General features: G+C 34.8%; 1 protein-coding gene across 1 annotated transcript in view; it reads right to left on the bottom strand.

Annotated features, from left to right (window-relative positions):
- Positions 1-23,110, bottom strand: part of MALRD1 (MAM and LDL receptor class A domain containing 1) — a gene marked incomplete at its 5' end in the record, with an annotated part of 744,051 nt that overhangs the window by 99,565 nt on the left and 621,376 nt on the right. Inside the window, one exon of the mRNA XM_080810106.1 lies at positions 22,324-22,390. Coding sequence (XP_080666232.1) covers positions 22,324-22,390 — 67 coding nt within the window. The remainder of the gene's footprint in view (positions 1-22,323; positions 22,391-23,110) is intronic.

Genomic DNA, 23,110 nt, shown 5'->3' with positions numbered 1-23,110 from the left:
AGACTCAAAGATACAAGAAACAAACTGTTGTTGTTGGAGGAGGATTTGGGGGGGAAGCAAAATGGGTGAAGGTGATTACGAAGTACAGATTTCCAGTTATAAAATAAATAAGGCATGGGGTATAATGTGCAGTATAAGGAATAACATCCAATACTGTTAACAACACTGTATGGTGACAGAAGGTAACTGACTTATTGTGGGTATCATTTTGTAATGTATAAAAATATCGAGTCACTATGATGTACACCTGAAACTAATAGGATATTGTAGGTCAGTTATACTTCGATATAAATTTTCAGATGTTTAAGTCTTATAAGTTTATGATAAACATAATTTTGGCACATTTAAATCTGATAATTTTAGCCTTTTCTCTATTTAAGCCTAAATTTTTTCTTCCTTTGGGATCATTAGTAAAAATTAATATACAAGATAAATATAGATGGCATTAAGATGATAATCATATGAGTAGAGAGCAATTCCTAGATGCCTTCTAGCTAGATATGAAAACTATGTAGCACTATTTTTTAAAAATAAAACTCCACATTGGGGAGGGTATGTGCTATGGTGAATGCTGGGAATTGTCTAAGACTGATGATTCACAGACCTGTACCCTTGAAACAAATAATACATTATACATTAATTTAAAAAAAAGAAGTAAAAATAAAACTCCATTATTCTATTTCCTTATTAGCTTTTTTCATTTGAAAAACAAAAAAAATTATTAAATAATTTCCACATTTCAGCTCTTTTGCTATATAATACCATGAATGCAGTTATTTCTAAATTGTGTAGAAAGGGGGTAGGAGGAAGCTAGATAAGTTCAAGAAATTAAATAAAAGGAACTTTTTAACCACAGAGTAACAGTGACCCAAAGAGATATGTATTAGAATTAGGTGCCACTGGATACCACATATTCCAAAATAGCATAGTGCTATGAAACTCTACAAAATAATCTGATACAAAATACGGTCAGAGCAGAAAAGAATAATAACGAAATGTTCAGTGTTCAGTTTCAATTTTTGAAAGACCTCATAGATATGTACTTATTTTAAAAACTAAAACAGACTTTTTTCTTCCTTTCCCATTTTTCAGGATTGCAGACACCCGTGGATACTACAATCTTAGACTTCAGGGAATACCACCTAAGGAGTAGAAGAACATAAAGAAGCAGTACCCCCTGGTGGGCATCTTAGGTCAATGGTGAATCACTGGTATGCATTGAGGACAGGAGATGACCTGAGCAAATTCCAATTTAATTTAGTTTAATTTGTGCAGCTTGGCTGTAGAATAGACTCTTATCTCCACTACCACCAGTCCCCCCCACCAAAAAATTCTGATATATTAATACAAAACCGCATATTGACTCTTTAAGGCAGTAGCAACTCTGAGGTTTAATTAATGGTGACTTAAAGTATATCTTCTCTTGTTAAGTTAAAAACATTCTAATTATCTATTCTGAGAGCCATACAATGGTTAACTTCTGGTCAGAGGCATACACACTGCAAATATGATAGAAAATACTGATGTTCAACTGTTTTACATTCACACTCTCCTACTTTAATTCTCCCTGCCAACAAAATAATTTGTGTATGCAATGTCTCACACTGATTTTATGCTAAAAGACTAGAAATGTATGCTGATTTCTGTGTACTGAAGGCATGGAACACTGAGATGTCAGTGACCCCTTCAGGGATGTTGTGGAGGGTCTGAGTCTGATTTTGAAGTGTGATTTTATTTCTGTTGATTGACCGGCTGATGGTGTATTTCCCAAAATGTATAGTTTGAGCTACAGAACAGTTGCTTTAAAGGGTATGAGAACCTCCTTGTATAGTGGGCAGAGTGTTATTTCAAAGGATTCTTGTGGGAATCAAAGAGATGTATCTGTTGAATTTAAACTACTTCATTTCAGCCATGTTCCCAGGATAGAGAGGACTGTATCCTGCCATGGTTCTGCAGAAAAATAAACACATAAGTTTCATCGATCTATGTACAATTGAACCCTACTAGATGATACAGTGGATGCTTTTTCTGAAATAAAAGCCGCCTCAAGACTAAATTTTTTTTACTACATTTTTTCTTTTTTTTTTTTTTTTTTTGAGAAGAAAAAAGATGTATGTTTTGACAGCATATCTGTCTCTGTATTTGAACTTCTGGACCATTCCTCACTTCCACTTCCTAACTTTTACTTTCTGTTTAGTTGTATGTCTTTGGAGCTCTGACCTATTTCTTTTCTTTCTTTCTTTCTTTCTTTTTTCTCTTTTTTTCCTCAGATAAAGCAGAATTTAAGAATTTAGTTTTCATGAGGCTTCAATTAAAAAAAAAAAAAAAACACCAAGTAGCCTTCCTGTTACTCTGGTCACCCACATGACAAAAAGGAAGTTAAACTGTTTGCTGACATGTCTCTTATGGTTTGAGTCTGAAGTTCCTTCACAAGGAGTCTTGCCAAACACTTGGCTTCCACAGACAATCTGTTGTGGGAGGTGACCTCATTGGAATCTAAGAGCAAAGGCTAAAAAAAAAAAAAAGGCCATAATAATTGCAAACAAACCCTACTCTGGTGAAGGATTGTTTGGTTCGCATTCCTAAAGTAGCTGGAAATATACTTCCTGGATAGTTTAATAGAATAGTAGGTTTCTTCTCTTAAAAACAACTTTTCTTCCACACATTCAAGTTCCGGCTCACAGTGCCACCATCTTCCAAGTTATTAGAAAGGATTTAGGATAATCTTTGATTCTTTTTTCTTCTCCACCATCCTTTACTAAAATTCAGTTAATTATTAAATTCTAACATCTCTTTTCCAAAATTAATCTTCTGCTACTTATCGCTTTACTTTTAGACTAGCGGTGTGTCTGTAAGTTTTACAATTAATTTCAGTCTCTCTAAACATTCTCTCCACTTTGTCTCCACTCTGTTTATCTTGTACCTTTAACAAATTTGACATGTTTTCATAATTTATGGTGAGAAACCAATAAGGAAAAAAAGAAGTGGCCACTGGCACATGATCTTATTCATTGCTTTGTCTAAATGTTTCCCTTGTTATCATACCCTCCAGCATTCCTTTTCTTGACCATTAAGAACTAAAACTTCTGCCTTCTCTCCTGAATTCTTTGATCTGTCATGTGGTGCTATCTTCCTAGGACTAGTGGTTCCTTTCTGGGAAAATGATCTTAACCTTGTTTTGGAGACTGCCTCTTTCCAGGCATACCAGTACTATGACTTAAACCCAGGTGCCCACCCCATCATTGGGCTGGCATATCTGTTGATTCATCTGTTATTTCTGTAGAGGGAATGGGACATTTACCTTCCCAAAATGGAATTTTGACCATTTGATTAATGTGGTTATAACCCATCAACGACACCCCTTTGACTCTGATTCTGGAACCAGGTAGGCCCAATATCCAGTTTTGTCTCTCGCAAAGTGGCAAGCTGTGAACTTCTTTATAACTAAGTTACTTTATCTGAAAACAACTGTTATCAGATAAACTGTTTGCGAATATTTCACTTTTGATTTCTGCCTTTGTGCTTAGGAAGGCACATCGATCTTTTTTGTTCTGTCCTTATCCACTATTGGTATCAACATTATTCCATCTCATAAAATGAGTAGGATGATTTTTTCACCTCCTTTCATATGTCTGAAATAATTTGTATAAAATAGGATTATTGTTCTATGAACATTTAGTAAGTAAACTTCATCTTGCAAAATCATCAGATATAGGAGCTTCCTTTGAAATTATTTATTAAGTTAATATATATTTTCTTCAATTTTCTTTTTTATATTTTATATCCTTTTATTAATTGCTTTTCTTGACTAATTTTTACAGATACACTTTTTTTTTTTTGCTTGCTATTTTTCTTACTCTTACTTATCGTTTTTCTTTTCCACTTACAGAGTCCTCCTTGACTTTTAAGGTTTTATTTAAATTGCTGTTAGTTAGCATACTATGTAATATTAGTTTCAAGTGTACAATGTAATGATTCAGCACTTCCGCACAGCACCTGGTGCTCATCAGGACAAGTGCGCTCCGTAATCCCCATCAGCTGTTTCCTCTATCCCCCCCACCTACTAATGGTCCCTCTGTAACTGTCAGTTTGTTCTCTATAGTTGAGTCTGTTTCTTTGTTTTCCTCTCTCCCCCCCAAACTTTGCTTATTTGTTTTGTTTCTTAAATTCCACATATGAATGAAATAATATATAGTATTTGTCTTTTACTGATTGCTTACTTCACTTAGCATACTACTCTCTAGCTCCATCCATGTCATTGCAAATGGCAAGATTTCATCTTTTTATTTCTGAGTAATATTCCAGTGTGTGTATGTGAGTGAGTTTATGTGTGTGTGCATGCACATATACATATATTTCCGTAATTTGTCTGTTATAGATAATGCTGCTATACACATCACAGTGTATGTATTCCTTTGAATCAGTATGTTTCTATTCTTTGGGTAAATGCCTACTTCCCATTTAAAATAGGAATGAAAAGGGGAAAAGAGTATAACAGGAGTAAAAGTGGATAGAAGAACTTCTAAAATAAAGAAGGAATTTGCACCTAGAACTACCCTCTGAATTCTTTCCTCTTCTCAATGCTATTCCTTTCCAGATTTTAGTTCTGACTTTTTAAAACAAGTTTTAAAAATGGGCACGATTTTTGGAGTTAATAGTTAATAAATATATAGAAGAGCTTACCAGTGTCTTTAATCATCACTGCTTTTGCATCCTCACTTTCACGATGGGATAGAAGTTTCATTTTGCTTAAGTATTTACCAAGGAATTATTTCTTTTATCAGAAAGTCTATGTATAGTAAACATTCCTAACCTCTGTATGATGGAGAATGTTTTTATTTCAGCTTTCCAGGGCATGCAATTCTAATTTGACAATCATGTTCCCTCAGCATCTTCCTTCTGTTATCATCTGGTGTCTATATTCCTGAGGGAGTTCCATGGTCAGTTTAATAAAACTTCAAAAGTACTGTGTGTATTTTCTTCTGCTTTTAAAATACTCCCTTTTTCCTGATACTGTGCGACTTTCCTATGTTACATTAAGGTGTGGATTTTAGTTTTTTTGTTTTGTTTTGCATGTACGTGTGTGTAGCATTTTATGTCCTAAATTTAAATCCACGATTTTATTCAAATCAGAAATATTCTCAGCCACTTTATTTTTTCAATATTGCTTTTCTAATATTCTATTTTTCTATGTTTTTAGAAATCATAGTGGCATATTTTGAAGCTCATAATCTGCCCTCTATATCTCCATATATTTTAAGTATTATTTCATATTTTTATATCTTTTTGTCTTTCTGTGTTATATTCTGAGTCATTTTAAAAATATCTTCTGATTTATTAATTCCCTCTTCAACTGTGTTCAACTTAGATTCTATTTTAAATTTCCATGATTACTTTTTCATCCAATTTTTAAAAAAATTATAGCTGCTTCATTATTAAAAAAAAACTTTTACATTTTACGGATTGTATTTCTTCTTTTAAATTTTTGAGGATCTTTAACACACCTATTTTAAGCACATTTTAAATTGCTTTTTTAAATTTCTGTTTCACCAGGAGTACATTTCCTAATTGTTGATTTTGCTTATTGTCTTTTTTATCATCAGATTTTGTCTTATTGCCTTTCAGTTTTATTTTGTGAACTCATCCTGAATTGGAGTTCTCTCTCATGATTCTCCCCATGGAATGGCTTTAGGTTACTTTTCTTAGGTTGCTCTCCATTGTCCAAGTCTTAGTGTTTCAACGCTCCATGGCTGCCACAATATTACAGATCTCAAATATGTAGTACTCACTCCCATAGGTAGCCTGGGCCAAGTACTAGTTGCAGTGCAATCTGTGTTCTCACTATGACAGGCATTCTCCTTCACAAAAAGTACAGATCAACACCACAATTGCAGTTTTTTTCATCCTGATTTCATGGGTGCAGAATCTTGCTTGCTACCTCGTTTCGTATGTTTTTCCACCAAATTGGAATTATATCCAGTACCAGTTCTTCTACAGGAGTCAGATGTCCAATTTGGCCTTTATATAGTCCTTTTTATTTGGTTTTAGCCAAATAAGTCTCTGGAATCAAACGCTTCTTACGAAATTTTTACGGCTTGTTTTTTTATGGCCTATTACTTTTTATAGCTGTGCAGTCATATTTGAGGACTCCGGTCTAGTTAATCCCACTCAGTTTGTAGATGAGTTTTATGAAAGAGACTTCTTAGCACCTAGCCATATCCATTCTCTCCTACTTCCTCACCAAAAGAAACCTGAAAAATGCCCAGCTAAAAAATTATTAAACCTGACATTGCATAAGCATGGCTTTTGGGACATAGTAAAAATAAACCCCATTCTGTCATCCATGGTCTTTAAATCTACTACGTATAAATAAAAATTCTAGTAGGCCTCATGACTCTCTTGCTCAGTTTAGGTAAATGAGTAAGGTGATAGTCACTTTAAGTGATAAAAGCATCATTTTGGTAATTTAAGTGCTCAATCTTATGTAATAACCCAAACCCCAAACTTAAGGTTGTGTTTCTTCCCTTCTCTTAGCAGAGATCAGCTTTAGGATGGTTGCCACATTTTGGGAACACGTGACTTGGCATTTTCTTTCTCCCTCAGCCCCTCCCCTCCCACTGCTTCTGGTCCATTGCTGGAATCTGGGAAGGAGATAAAGAACATCCCTCCAGGGCGCCTGGGTGGCTCAGCAGGTTAAGCCTCTGCTTTCAGCTCAGGTCATGATCTCAGGGTCCTGGGATCGAGCCCCGCATTGGGCTCTCTGCTCAGTGGGGAGCCTGCTTCCTCCTCTTTCTCTGCCTGCCTCTCTGCCTCCTTGTGATCTCTCTCTCTCTCACTGTCACATAAATAAAATTTAAAAATCTTAAAAAAAAAAAAACAAAAAAAAAAAAACATCCTTCCTTGACTTGTGCTTCCAGTTCTCTGGGCCTTGCAAGCATGTAAAGAATCTCTGGATTTTTCAGAAGGCTGTTTTTGTCCTTTCACTTTGGGGTCTCCTCAACTTCTAGCATAACCTCTCTGGTGAAACATTGTTTGTTTGTTTAAAACCATTAGGATGACATTACTAATTGAGTATAATATTCTGTCTCCAGGATTTGTGTATTTGTGACCTACTTCCAGGGGAGGCATGCAGTTTTTTCTCAAGGTCTCAGCTACTGTTCCACTGTGCCCTGCCACTGTAGGGTAAGAGCCACGGCCAAGCACCTCTAGACATCTCATATGCAGGACAAACACTAGTCCTATGATTTCTTACAACTCTAGGAACTATTATCAGTGATCTCTGAGACATCTCTCTGAAGCCAATCTCCCTGTGCTGTGTCTTGAGGAACAGGGTGGGACTCAACATGGCCAAGAAATCTTCATAAATCAACTCCCTCAAAAGTCTTCTGTCAACACTTTTAATAATTTCAATGTTACACAAGCTGTCTAAAAATCAGTCTCTTTAACTTGATGTTCTTATTGATCTTTACCTCTTACTCCAAACTTCCACTGAACAACTTCTCATAGTATATTTCTTAGGCAAAGGAGGTATATTCAGAAATTGTTATGTGAGATTCTTTTTTTTTTTTTAAAGATTTTATTTATTTATTTGACAGACAGAGATCACAGGTAGACAGAGAGGCAAGCGGAGAGAGGAGGAAGCAGGTTCCCTGCTGGGCAGAGAGCCCGATGCGGGGCTTGATCCCAGGACCCCGGGATCATGACCTGAGCCGAAGGCAGAGGCTTTAACCCACTGAGCCACCCAGGTACCCCTGTTATGTGAGATTCTGATTAAGCTCCCTTTTCCTTTCTGGTTTTTTTTTTGTTGTTGTTGTTGTTGTTGTTGTTATCTGTTTGTTTTGAGTTTGTTTGTTTTCAGTTGTTTAGGAAAGGGTTATGATGGAGTACCACCCCACACTGCAAATCAGGAAAAAATCACAAATTTGTTTTGGGCATCCCTGAACAAGTAAACTGATGTCAGTAATCATTTTTCCTAGAATTTTTATAAGAAAAAAATTTACCTTTAGGTTTAATTTCACTGTAGCCAGATGTCTTTTACTCGAAGCTGAATGGGCTTTCTAATTGATACACATTCTAAGATAGAGAGAGGTTCAGAGAATTGCCCAGGTTGGTCAGTGGCCTCAGATCCCTTTTGATGCCCTAATCTGTGGCCTGAGAGAAGAACACTAAGGACTGCATCCTTATCTCTGTTCCTTTGTTGGCTTTCTGTTGGGTTTAGCCAATGGAAGACAGAAGCCAGAGCTTGGACAGTAGGAGGAGAGAAAATCTGAATATGTTTGTCTGTTTCCTCCAGCTTCTAGGCCAGGTCAGTTGCTGCATCTTCCCCCAACTCCCCTTTCAGCTTGAACCTGTCCCAACTAAACACACACAGCTCTCCCTGGGAACTGGTTATCTATGATCTACCTTTGTCCCTCCAATTTAGGCTTTTCTACTGCTGCTAGTCTCTGAGAGTCTTAACATTCTTTATCATTAATTTAATCTTACCTATACCCATCATTAAAGTAAGTATTCTTGAAAGTTTTGTTATGACATCCATGTGGGGTGAATTATCTTTCCTGGTGGGTCCCTAACACTGCTATATAAGTATTAAATGTAGTCAAGGCAGAACTTCTAATTCCAAGTCTAGTCTTCCTTTCCTTGTACCACACAGTATTTCATTGATTTTCCATGACTGCATTTTATATATTGTGAAGTTTTACCATGAAAAACAAAGAAACTTGGCAAAATACTTGTCAATATGGATATGCATGTGTTCACTAGGGTGAGTTATCCTAGTGAACAATATTTTATAAAATAGTATATACCATTTATCAACATATACCTTTTTATTCTCATAGCTTGTATTCCCTCAGCATCATAGAATGCATACATAACCAATAGAAAAATACAATGCATTATAATTTACCTTACTACAGAGAAATTTTATATTATCACTTTTAATTCCAACAAAATGGAGAAGAGTAATATATGTAAAGCCTCATTTCCTATATTGAAATCTTTTTTTTCAAACTAAACACATTTTTATTCTGACACTCTAACAAGAGAATCGTGTTTTCACTTTTATCTACAAAGTTAAAAATGTCATTATTAGTATATATTTATTCCAAAATTTGAATTCTCCATATATATTCAAAAAAGCATGCCCCTTTAGTCCTCAACATTATTAGATGGTAGTGACACTAAAATGAAACGATTTGCTGTAAAGTGATCTTAAATGTTTTACTCTCGATCCTCAAGCAGTAAATTCAAAAGGGAATGCATTTCTTTTTGTTCAGTACCAAAATGCATGTTCTCTCCTTTTATCTTTTTCTTGCTGCCCCTGTCGCATTTGCTACAATGCATTTATGTACTCAGTTATTGCCCCACACATAGAGAATGAAAAGGCAAGTAGGAGTTGTATCAACACTATCATTGTAATTTCTAGAACATTATTTTTTTTCTATATCGTGTATTACATTTTCCAGTTTTTGCACATATGTCTCACAATTCTTTATTTCTCTGTACATAGTAAACAGAAGGATAATGTGGATCTAGAGATTTCTAGATTACATAAAATCTAGCCACTGATCATGAACAGTCATCACTTAATATTAAACTTGAAGACAAAAATAATTTCCATTGCCTCCTCCTTCCTCCTTGTGAAAATAAGGGAAATAAACTAAGTCAATGAAGAAAACAAAGAAGTGCCCTACATCTCAGAGGTATAGATGGACAGCAGATTAAGGCAACGGCAAACATAAACAAGGGCTTTCAGAGGATAAGAAAAGTCCCACGGGGGTTTCAAAATTAAAATGCATTGAACTACTTAGATCTGTCAACATTTCACTAGTAAGAGGGATAGGTTCAAAAAGTTCTACCTCATTTGCTAGATTTTGCTTCTGTAAGGCAGAGATCAGCCACCTAGCAACAGCACAAAAGATTCTACTCTGACATAGTTAAACTCATGCTGGCTGAGCAGGAAGAAAAGCTATGTAGGATCAGGGCAGAGCTGGATGGCCTGCAGTTCCAGTGCCACTGGGGAGCCTGGTTTGGGAAATTGTGAAATTCATTCTGAGGAATGACTTTTTGTCAGCATTCTTCAACGCTCAGGTCTCTGAGCGCCTCCACGGGGCTGTGCCTCTCTTCCCCCTTCAAGAGTACAACGGACACAAGCACACGGCACACACAGCAGAGAAAGAAAAGATATTTCCAATCAACTGCTGTCCCATTAAAGCTCAGTCATGCACATGCTAGGAAAATTGACAAAAAATGTGCAGATTAGAGGAAACATTTTCCTGTGCAGCTATTTTAAAAGACCAGTGAAGTAGTGAGGTTTTTCAAGTTCCTAATCCTTATAATATAGACAGCTATCTCTTGTTCTCTCTTTTAAAGCAAGTTCTTTGGCATTAGATACTGCCCCAGAAATAACCCACCACTTTTCTTCCAGGAGGAAAGAAATATCTACTTAACAGTCAGGTCATACCAGAGACTTTGGAAAATATCTGGATCACAAATCCCTGTCACCAGTGACCAGTAAACGAAATCTGGGCCATGTCCTTCCTTGCAGAATGCCCTCCCTGGATGAGTCAACAGGTCATTCAAGAGACACTTACATCAAATTGTCAAAGCAATGCAGTGTTCAGCTGTGAAAACTTACGCCTGGCATGAAAAGTCTAAACACGATTTAACAGTTAAGCGTACAAACACATCACAACACTTTCTTTCTGGGAAAGGGGCAGAGAAGGAAAACTAGGTATTACTGTGCTTTTCATTTTCATGACTCTTTTGGCATATGTGATTGGAGAAGGATCCAGCTTTGGGAGGGAGGGAGGTTTGGTGAGAGCGGTTATTTGCTTCATCTTCAATCACATTCCTAGTCTGTCTGGCTTGTTTGGCTCTTCACGAGGCAGAAAGTGTGTAATACTTTCTGACAACAAGGGAAAAAAACCAAGGGACAGGCCCATTTATCTTGGAGACACTGTTAGAAGCAGCCAGTTGGCTCTGCCTTTTACTGTAAGCAATGTTATTATTTTTTCAATACTGTAACTTTTTTAAGGCCTTTTTTAAAAAATGTAGTTCTGAGTTACAGAAGCAGTATTTGTTAAAGAAAAAATGAAGAAACTAAAATATGAAATTGCACTATCTCCCAAAGCCAGTTTCCTTCTAGAGAGGTCACTTACAACTCCTAACACTTTGATATGACACTGCTAGACTTGTTTTTCATTATTTATAGGCACTCACATTTATACGCCTTTTCCCCCTGTAGATTTTAATATGCATATTATTGTGGAATTTGCATTTTTCATTTAAAAATATAGATAATTTTCTATGTCAGAATTTATATTTTCCATTTTAAAAACTGGTTTTACAAGATCACATTACACTATTTTGAACTTAATTTTGTTTTCAAAACAATTCTATAGGGACGCCTGGGTAGCACAGTCAGTTAAGCATCTGCCTTTGGCTCAGGTCATGATCCAGGGGTCCTGGGATCCAGCCAGACTTTGGTTTCCCCACTCAGCGAGGAGTCTGCTTATCTGCTTATCTCCCCCTCTCAAATAAATAAATAAAATCTTTTTTAAAAAAGGTACTATAAAATACCAATTTCAGGATGTTTACCTACATATTTCTTCTTAATATGTCAGTAGGCTAGATTCCTAGGACAGAGGTTGCTAAGCTAAACAGTATAAATATTGGAATCTTGAATGGGTATTTTCCTTTTGTCTTTCCTGAAAGTTTCTTTTCCTAAATGCTGTATATTTTGTTGTATATTTACCTTCCTAGATATATAGATTTTAGTCATATAATCTATGTATAAAAGTGCCAGTGTTTCTACATATTCACAAATAGTGGATATTACTAATTTCTTTTTGTCACTTTAGTAAAACTGGGATTTCCAAAGGTTTACTTTGCACTTAACCTATTAATGAAGGTAGAATTTTTTCCAGGTATGTGTTGAGCATTTATATTTATTCTTCTGTGAATAATTCTCTGTCTAGTTGTTTATTACATAATTTTTATTGCTTTGGGGGAACACTATATATAGATAACTAATTAATGTAATAATTAATCCCTGTCTATAGTGTACTGTATAATACTATATAGCTTTCTTGTGGCCTGTTATGTATTTTTAAAAAAAAGATATCAGATGTATGTGTATACATACATACACACACACACACACACACACACCCCTACATATGATGTCTTTCACCATATTGCAGCTTTAATTCTGTTTGAGAACTATCCATGTGATCACATTTTCAAATTTGTTTATCTTTTCTCTTATGGCTGCTGATAAACTTATAAATGGCTTCCATATTTCAAGATTTAAAAACGGTCCTTTATTCTTTATTCTTTCTAAAAGTTTTTATAATTTTACCCTATCTATTCCTTTATTAAATATGGAATTGTGTAAAATGTCAATTTATATTCTAAATAAATGGCTAACCAATTGTTTTAATACCAATTATTACTAGTTCAATCCATCCATTTTCATCAACTCGAAATGCTGCTTAGTTTATCCTAGTTTCACATAGCTACATTAATCCACTTGTAGAATCTTTATTCTTTTGCACTAGATTATTTGTCTATTTCTGTCCTGGCTCCCCAGTATATATCACCATGACTTTACAGCATACTTTAATATCAAGTACAACATATATCAAGTCTTAATTTTGCCTTTAAATATTTTATTTATGTGGCCATTAAAATCCACTGGTCTAAAAAAACCAACAAAAATCTAGAATACCGAAAATGTTCTTTGGTTGTCATTTGTACACTAGTGAATACTGCTGATTCTAGAAGTAAGTTCACCCATTCTTTTTCCTATCTACATAATCAAGTCCTTGAACACCCTTCATGTGAGCTTTGCAGTTTTCTATTTACTATTAAGTGTACATTTACTATTAAGTGAACAGTTTTCTATTTACTGTTAAGTGTACATTTACTATTAGTGTAGGCCTGCATATATTACAATAATTTCTGCTATTTCAGAATCGAGTTCTTTTCCCATTATTTTGTTCAGTTATTGTCCCTACTGGTGAAAAGGAAATGTACCTAATGCGGCATATTTATCATGTATCCATCTACCTTGCTGAACCTTTTTTTTTTTAATCATTCTAACAGTATTACACTTAATTGGCTTGAATTTCCTAGACTGTGAATATCTGCAATAATATTTGTGTTTCTTCTTTTTCAATACTTTTAACTCTTACTTCTTTGTGCTTGTTTCTTTGGCTAAAACCTCTTGAGCAAACAGAATAATCCCAGTGCTAACAGACCATTCTTTTTCTTATTCCTAGCTTTAAGAGAAATGCTTTTAGTTTATTTAAATAGATATATGCATTTAAGTTTTTGGTAGAGAGGGACTACATCTTTGACTTCTAAAATTTCCACTATGTCATTCTATCTACTCAACTTTAATACCTCTTCTTCTTGGGGCAATTTTGATAATTCATATTTAACAAGAAAATCATTTCTTCCATGTCCTGGATTTGAAAAACAGACACCCACATGGCCTCTCAAGCTTATAGCATTAAACTTACAGCATTTCTAAATGCCCTCCTCCTCTTTAAATTGGGTTTTTGAAATTTGAAATGATTTTCATTTACAAAACATTTAAGCTTACTATGAATATCTGTTAGTCCTTAGTGCTTGAGTACCATGTTTGAAAAAAATAACGGAGGCCATGATCTTAAATTTTGATGGTTTGTTCTGTATTCCACCTCATAAAGAACTATTGTTGGTTGCTATGGAGATGATTTTGATGATGTTAAATAAGAAACTGGTTAACAGATTACTAATGCTTCCCATTTAGAACAACATTTTAAAAAATGTTCTTCGTAAATAAAACAATTATGAATTATACATTTCAGAAATACAGAAGCCCTTTTCAGTTCACAGCGCCATGGTGGCAGAGACTATTAAGTTTCTTAGTGAATATCCCTTTTCCTCTCCCCGCTTAGAAAAAGTTAAGTTATTTATTCAAAGTCATGGCATTAGTAAGTGCTGGATGGAGTTCATACCTAAACTCAGGTTTACCTGTTTTTAGACTCATCTCCCAGTCTTTTGTACACTGCACACAGGCTATGACTCACATGCATGTGGGTTCAGGGAGAGTTCTAGAGAAGAAGGTCTACACAGGTTGGGACATAAAAGATGAATTTAGAGGTTTTTTTCAAGTACTCCAGGTGGGAAGGTAAAAAATTTGGGCAAAGAGGAATGACATGATCACCCACAGGAATTAAAAAAAAAAAAAAAAAAAAAAAATTAGCCAAGTGCAAAGAGCCAAGTGCAAATAAAGCTTAGTTCTAGATTTTCCATAGGCATTTGATTCATATCTCTACTCATAGAATCTTGCAATGATAGAATGATGAGCCACCTAGTCAAATCTCCAAAGAGGAAATGTGACACAGTGATTGATAACCTAGGCATATAAACCTTGGCCAAAAGACAGGTTTTGAATCTGAATTCCACCATTTCTTTCATCCCTCTCTCCCTCCCTCCCTTCCTTCCTTCCTTCCTTAAGACTTTATTATTTAAGAAAGAGAGAGAGAAAGAGAAAGAGAGAGGCCACAAGCAGGGGGAGCAGCAGAGGGAGAAAGAGATGTAGACCTCCCACTGAGCAGGGAGCCCAACATGGGCTGGATTTGCAATTGTGACCTAAGTTGAAGGCAGATACTTAACCAACTGAGCCACCTAGGCGCCCTAAAATCCACCATTTCTTGCTTTTTGTGTCTGAGAAAATTACTTAATTTCATTCCACCAAATCTCAATTCATTAGCTGCTAAATTAGTACATGATCATCTGTCTTACAGGTTTATATGAAGGCCAAAAACATGTCAAACACTTAAGAGGTTCTGACATGTTATTATCAACAGTAACACTGAGTTTTGTTTTGTTTTGTTTTGTTTTAAGATTTTTACTTAAGCATTTGAGAGCGAGAGAGAGTGTGAGCACAAGCAGGGCAGGAGAGGCAGAGGGAGAAGCAGACTCCCTGTTGAGCAGGGAGTCTGAGATAGGACTGGATCCCAGAACCCAGAGATCAGGACCTAAGCCAAAGGCAGACATTTAACCATCTGAGCCACCCAGGCACCCCTACTCTCCAGAATTTTAACATTTGAGTCAAATGAAAGAACTACAGAACTATTCTATATTTCTTCATTTTCCATTATGCTGCTCCCCAAATCACCTTTCTAAACCTGGCTAAAGGGACACTCCTTCATTGTTCCATATTCCAGTTATACCCCATTGTGTGGATATGCCATAGTTATTAACTACTCTCCTCATATGGAAGCATTTAGGTTGTTTCCAATATTTTGAAATTATAAGAATGCTGCAGTAACTTTGTTGCTCTATATTCTTATAGTGCTGGAGTTGTACCACCAGTGTAAATTCTAGAAGTGGAACTGTTAGGGCAAAAAGTATATGGATATATAGGTTTTCTTAGATATTGCCAAAATCACCTCCACAGAAGTTATACTAATTTCCATTTCTGCTAGCAAAATGCTTGTTTCTTCACATCCTTACCAATAGAATATGTTGCTCACTGGAGAGGTGAGAAAAAGCATATTAGTATCACTTAAATTTGCCTTTCTGTTATGAAGTTGAATTTTTTAATATGTTTAATCATCATTTTATATACCTGAAAAATAATAGTCATCAGGTTTTTTAATATGATGTTTGGTCTTTTCCCATATCTTGAAATAGTTCTGTAAGTATTAGAGATATTTCCTTTTTCTGAAAAAAGTATTTTTTTACATCCAAAGTATAGAGAAATTTATCCTGTATTTCTCTAGTATGTGTATGGTCTTACCCTGCATTCTGCTCCACTTGAAGATTATTTTTATGTGTGTACCCGGTTCTAAGTTTGTCTTTTTCCAAATAGATAACTAGTTGCCCGAAATTTCTTGTCTAAAAGTCCATCCTGTCCAGTGATTTGAGATGCCATTTTTATCATTTACTAAATTTCCATATGCACTTGAACATATTTCTAGATGTTCTACTTCTGAAATGTCTTTCAGGTGTCTCTACCGTGTTGCTTTAACAATAAGAGCTTTATTCCAATTATACGAGTAGGGGTCCTCGGCCCCTAATAGCTTATGTTTTTCCATGTTTAACAGCTAGTCCCATGTTCATTTTCCATAGGAACTTTAATATCAAATTATTTAATCCCACAAAAAGCTTGTGGGTGTTTTTGTTGGAATTTCATTAAATATATAGATTAATTTAGGAAGAACTAAGATCCTTACTATTTTGAGCCTGCTATTCAGAAAAGAAAATGGGTTTCTACTTGTTCAACTCTTTGGGGATTGTTTTTTATCATAGAGTTGTGGTTTAAGTTTATTCCTAAATATTTTATCTGTTTTGTTTTTATTGTGAATATATTTTCTTTTCCTGTTTTGTTTTTATTGTGAATATATTTTCTTTTCCTTTTGCCCCTCTAGTTTTGTTTGTGTACATACACTGTTGTCTCAATGCTAATTTTATGTACCCCAACCTTACTTACTGAATTGTTTTTAATTTTTTAATAACTTTTTATGATTAATTCCCTAGGGTTCTCCTGGGATACTATCATGATAATTTAACTTTATTATTATTATTATTATTATTTTGAGACAGAGAGAGATTCTCAAGCAGACTCCACCCTGAGCACGGAGCCTGATGCAGGGCTCGAACCCATCACTCTGAGATTAGGACCTGAGCCAAAATCAGGAGTCAGACGCCTAACTGACTGAGCTACCCAGGTAACCCTTTATTAATTCTTATTTATTTATTTATGGTCAAATTATGTTGCCTACTACCTCTCATTTGATATTAAATAGCAGTGAAGACAGAGGTCATGTGTGCCTTTGTTCCCAATCTTAATGGTAATGTCTCTCATAATTCTCTGTCAAGTAAGATGCTGAATTTAATAAGGATTTATATCAGTTGAATACCAATTCATATTTTCCTTAGTGCCTTTAAAAAAATAACAGGAATGGTAATTGAATTTTGTCAAAGACTTTTTTTACAACACTGGGACAATCACAATGGGTTTCCTTGTTTCTTAGCTTTCAGAAGTCTAATACTAGACTATCCCTTTATTATTTGTTCTTTTTCCCTAGAGGCCCTGAGGAGGTATGTGTGTGTGTGTGTGTGTATAAAATATCTATCTATCTATCTATCTATCTATCTTTGTGTGTGTGTGTAGATAATATCAGGCAAAACATCTATCCTTCCCATTCTTGAAGGAGTATATTTTTCTTCATTTTGAAGTTCCATATTTTTATTAGGCCATGTCTTGGAGTTTCTGGCTTTGTGTCAAATTTCCCAGGTAACTTCTGGCCCTATCATCATGCAAATTCATTCTTCTTTCATTTCTGAAAGTTTTCTTGGATTACAGTTTTGAATATTAGTTCCATTCCACAGTTTTCCTCTTTAGGAACCCCAATTATATACATGTTCTTTATCTTCTACTTCAACTACTTTCTCTTTGAATTATGTACTTTATCTCCTTTTTGTTCTCTTGGTTATTTTTCCAACTTTGTTCAGAATTCTTTAATAGATTTAATTTGAATCTATCCTCTCTTGGGAGAAGTATTATAATTTAGTCTTTCCTTTCTATTTCATTTCCTTCCCGGCTTCAATCCACTCTTATTTGATTCTTACTGTTTTGTTATCTAGTTGTATTTGGACTTTAAAATCCCAATTAAGTTTTACTCCCCACCCCACCCCCTTTCCCTAAATTTAACTGAATTAATATTTAATTCAGTTTGGAGTCAGGGTCTTGGAGTAATTTCTTTTTTGCTTCACATTTCTTTGTTTTTGTTTGTTTTGTTTTTGATGGGGAAAAGGAGAGAGTTCATAAGCTGAATTTTATTTTAAACAGTGGCTTTTTATAGATGGATAACTACACTTACCTCTTAATTTTAAGTCTGGGGTTGAAGAGTTGAGGTAGTTTACAAGATTCCTAGTTTAAGAGTACCCTCTTCTGTCATTGTAGCAAAGCAGACTTTCTTTAATGAATATTTCCTATGGGTATCTGTTCTGTCCTATACACTGGAGTGATTTTTGTTTTATAGTATAATGAGTATATCATATGCTCCCTCACTACACTGTTTGCTGTCTACATATAAAGTACCCAAGAGCTCCTTTGTGATTGGCAGTTTGGACTGTGATATGTTATTTACTCATATCTTAATACATTTTAGGAACATATTTAAAAGTACTGATACTTTTCCTTGAAATCTCAGGACTTTCCATTTGTATTTCATTCACTTGTACTTTAGTCAGTGTATTATTCAAATAGCTCTTACAATGTCAAGTATGTGTTAGGTACTAGTTATAAAAAGCTGTGGAAAATATAACCCTTATTTTCTAAGACAATGGTCTTCAAAATTTTGCCCACATACTCTGTCTTTAACAGTTAGAAATTCCAATTGATCATTTTCCTCCTTAAACTGTTACTTTGGCTCTGTTCTAGCAAATATTTATCCTAATTTAATATAGTTTATACTTAAAAGCCTTTGATTATTTTTTAATCTTTTTTGCACCAAAAGTATGAACATAGTATATATTTTTTTTAAATTTTCAGTGACAATAATTGTCCAAGAGTTATCCTTACAAATAAAACTAGTAAAAAGTGGACAAAATAAATTTTGATAGTCATAAAGAATAAAATTTTAATTGGAAATATATTTCTTCATAGGATGTAACAGGTTCCAATACGTAGTTTAGTAAAACCAATACTTGTAAAATAACAGAATGAGGGAAGCAACAGAGGAACCCAGAAGGAGGGATGAGGCATTCTCTCTGGTTGGTCTGGGAAAGGCTTCCCAGAGAAATTGCCATTTATATTGGCTCTAAAGGATTAAAAGGCATCTTTTGGGCAAATGCAGAAAAATAAAATTCTAAGTAGAGAGAACAGTGCGTGTAAATCTGAGAGAAAGAGAAGAATATGGCCTGCCTACATACCAGATCTTTTTGGACATGTTAAATCTTTAATGCCTATGACATATCCAAAGGAACTCTGGTGTCTTATTGGCAAGCAAATTTAAGAATGTGCAATCTAGTGGGATAGGGTAGTTGTTAATAAATTGTATTCAAAATCTATAAATTAACCCAAGCTTTAATATTTTTCTGCCTACCTTCACTAACAACATGATCTCATGTATACATACATATGAAATATATAATAAATTTATCTATATATGTGTGTATATATATAATTATATATGCATTAATTTGATACTGTTTCCTATTTCTTTCTTTTAGCTTTGATGACCTGATTTTTTTTTTCTTTGTAATCTCTTTCCTGCCCTTTGGAATTTAATTACATAGCTCAGTCTATTTTTCAAAGAAACACACTGATGTATCAAAATAATATAATAACCAAGCCCCCTTAGATTAGGAATAATTTCCCTCTTCTGGCTCATGATTTGCTTCCTCAGCCCTCAGACATGCCACCCTGTTGGTGGTCCTCAGGTAATGGAAAACCATAGTTCACATAGTAGTTTTATGCTTGCAGATAATTATAAACTTCCAGCAACCCAAATGACCTTTTTTTTTTTTTTCCTTAAGTCTCTCTTCTCTAGGATGACAGGTAAAAACTGAAGGTCCTTTCTCAAGATAACTTAGATTCCAAGAGAAAACCCAAAGACTCTCGTGACAAGCCTCCTTTTCGATACCATTAAGTTCTTATATTCACAATGCCCGGATAAGAGATGGGCTTTGGTCTGTCCTTACCTCTTTGAGTGACAGAGACCTTGAATTCTCAGACTTGGGAATGACAGGGGTTTGATATAAAGCCAACATCTTTCCATAGTGCTTTATGTTTACTCTAAAGCTTTTCATTCTAAAGCCACCCTAATTGAACCTTAAATCCAAAAAAGAATACCTGTGTGTGACATGACCTGGATAGGAAACTTAATTGGAAATGAATTTGATACTAAATGCAACTAGAAATAATTTACATTGTTATTGTGGATTTCAGTAAGGTATGTTATGCTTAAAGAATTGTGCAAGTACAAGTCAAAGGATGCATGCTGCAAGATTATTTGTGAAAGCAAATATTTAAGAAAGAAACTAAGCAACCATTAATAGTATTAATGGGGTTATTTAAATGATGACAAACCCTACATTAAATATTGCAGACTACACAGCATAAAAAGGGATGATATAATAGTTCTGATGGCTAGCCTTCCTATAGTATCTTTTGTATGTCAGACACAGTACCAAGTGTCTCACATATTTAATCCCTTCAAGTCTCACAACTACCCTGTGAAGTAGGTGCTATTATCTTGTCCAGTTTGCCAGAGAAGAAGCTGGACACATTAGATTGGGAAATTTACTCAACACTACACAGCCAAGAAGTGATGGATCTAGGAGCCAGATGTACCGACATGGAACAACAGCACAATATTTTATTAAGAGAAAAAAAAAAACATAAACAAGGTACAAAGTGAATGTATAAAGTATAATTCATATTTCTATAAGAAACAAATGTGTGCTTGTGTGGGTACATGTGTTGGTGAAAGGAAAACCATATTTAAGTGGAGAGAAAACTACTACTACAAAGTGGGATTTAGATGTTGGGGTTTCTACTTTCTGCCTGATATACTAGTATATGCCTTCTAAAAGTTTATTGTAATATACATATGTTTACTTTTGCAGTTCATGGCTTTAAAGTAATTAGAATTTGAATGAAGAAACTACCATGTTGTAATGTGAAAAAAAAAAAAAACCACCTCACAAGTCATTTTTCATGCCTATGTTGAAAAGAACACTAATTCCAAACATTTGTTTATACTGGTGGCAATTAGTTATTTCACTATCTGAAAAGTATTATGTATTACCAAAAATGCTATTTTAAAACATTTGATTAATAAATTTCTTTCTACATTTGTCACACCGATTTCCTTTCTCTGGTCCCTTTGCCTCTTAATCCTCCCACTGCATCTTCTCCCTCATGTTAAGAGTTTTCTCATGTGAGAGAAACTCATTTCAGACGTCACCATCTGGATTTCCATTTTTAAAGTTTATTTAAGTACCAGAGGATGTTGCCAAGAACGCAAAACTCTGTTTGCTTAGCTAAGACTAGCTACAGTTTGAGAGAGCTTTCTTGTCTGGGAGGGTTAGAGAAGACAAAAATGCAAACCTCCTTATTGTAAATAGTTGACACTAGACAACGTTATCCACTCAGCTGACATTCGATGGACATTATTTATGGTGTCATTCTCAATTTCTTTCAGGAGATTTTAGAAATTATACGATGCGTCCTTTCTTTCCACCAACTTACAGTTTGTAAAAATTAATTTCCATGGAAACTGATACAGGGGAAAGCATAATTTTGTTGAGATGTTGTGAAATAAATTATGTAATGAAGTACAGAGACAAAACACTTAGAGAAACCCATTAATAATTCACTTACAACAATGTTAAAACAGTGTCTAAACATATCTCATCAAAAAAATTTTGCTGTCGTGTTAATTGGTAGAGATATTTGCTTTTATAAGGCATAAACAACTTTTCCTAAAATACAAGTGTTGACTCAGAAGGCTATAAGGATTCAAACAACTATCAATCATTGTTTTCCAGATACTACTGTGTGTTTTGTTATGACTTCAGTATCAAACTACCATCCGTTCTCTAATAAGCAAAGTAATATATCCATTGGTCTGCTAGATTAAAAAGTCATAAACACAAATATAATGGAATATGCATCATTTCCTTTGGAATTTATGAAACTGTTTTTGCACAATTCCCTAAAGGGTGAGGGGAAAAAATCAAGCAATCTTTGATATGCAGTATAAATAATTCCCCAAAGAAATCACAAGGACCGTTTTTGTTTATTTTTGCTTTAAGCATGCAAATGTATTCCTTATCTGTACCTTAACTTTGGGTACTCATAAACATCCACTGCTTAAACTAGAAAAAGGTCTTACTTATGAATTAATTTTATCCTTTGTTGTTAGAAAAGAGGAATATGAAATGTGAAATAAAAAGGGAATAAGGAAATACAGATACTAAGTTCATCTGAAATAGGATGACACCCATATATAACATCTTTTTATAATCTGATATAAATATTAAAAATAAGAACGAATGAGTATTAAAACTACGTCCTATATAATACAAAATGTTAAGACATAAAATCATGTTAAATAATTGCCATCTTTTTTCTAAAATATACCCACATCTTCCTTTCTCTTATTCAGACAGATAAATGCAAATAATGCCATTATCCACTATTTTTGCCTTAATAACTTTGTGTTCATTGGTGTTGTATTATATCACCTTTGAGAAAAATAAGTAAGCCAATGGCAATAACTGTTCAAAGACAAAGTAGACAATGCTCCTTACCGACACACAGGGCCGTTCTTCTCCACTACACAATTCCCACCATTTCTGCAGTAACCCAACGGGCACTCTACAAAGAAGCATCACAAAGTCCACAGTTAACTGTAAATATTATTAGGAAGGAGGAGGACATATTACTGTTAATTGCTGCATTAAATCTAGCCACTGAGAATAAATTGCTTCTAAAAGAACAAGAATTCTCCTGGGCTACTTCTCTGTGGCCCACAAATTTGTTCCGTGGCCCTTGCCGCCCTTGATGTGTTCATTCTCTTCACATGCCTGAGTGGTTGACCACAAGAGAAGACTCTTTTCCTCCCCTGGATTAGTAAAATCTACTTATTTAGAACCTGTCTGCAAGACATATTTGTGATTATACTGAAATTTGTTCTTTAATGCAACAGTTATTGTCTTCAGTTCCACACATGAGTCCCTATCATGACAGACAATGCTTTCCTGGGTGTCCTTGTCTTCTTGGTAAAATGTCACTTGTGCATGAGCATGTCCGACCTTTGCATCCACGGCAAACATCAGCATAGCTCAAATTGACCTTTGTTTCCCTGGCCCTGCTCTATTGCTGCTTGTATCATTCCCCACTCCTAGGTTAGCATCAACATTTATCTTCAAAGGTGGTTTGCTTATAGATTAAAAAGAAGCTAGATACTGTCACACAGGTATGACACTGGAAGTGGTTAGTGCCTTTAGCTCTTCAGGTTTCTTTACAGTATCCTTGGATCCTCACATGTATCCTGATCTACTTACTAAGACCTGTTGGTTTCCTTACTCACTTAAT

Source organism: Martes martes (assembly GCF_963455335.1).
Source record: "Martes martes genome assembly, chromosome: 8".
Taxonomy (NCBI): domain Eukaryota; kingdom Metazoa; phylum Chordata; class Mammalia; order Carnivora; family Mustelidae; genus Martes; species Martes martes.
This window is presented reverse-complemented; position numbering and strand designations above follow the sequence as displayed.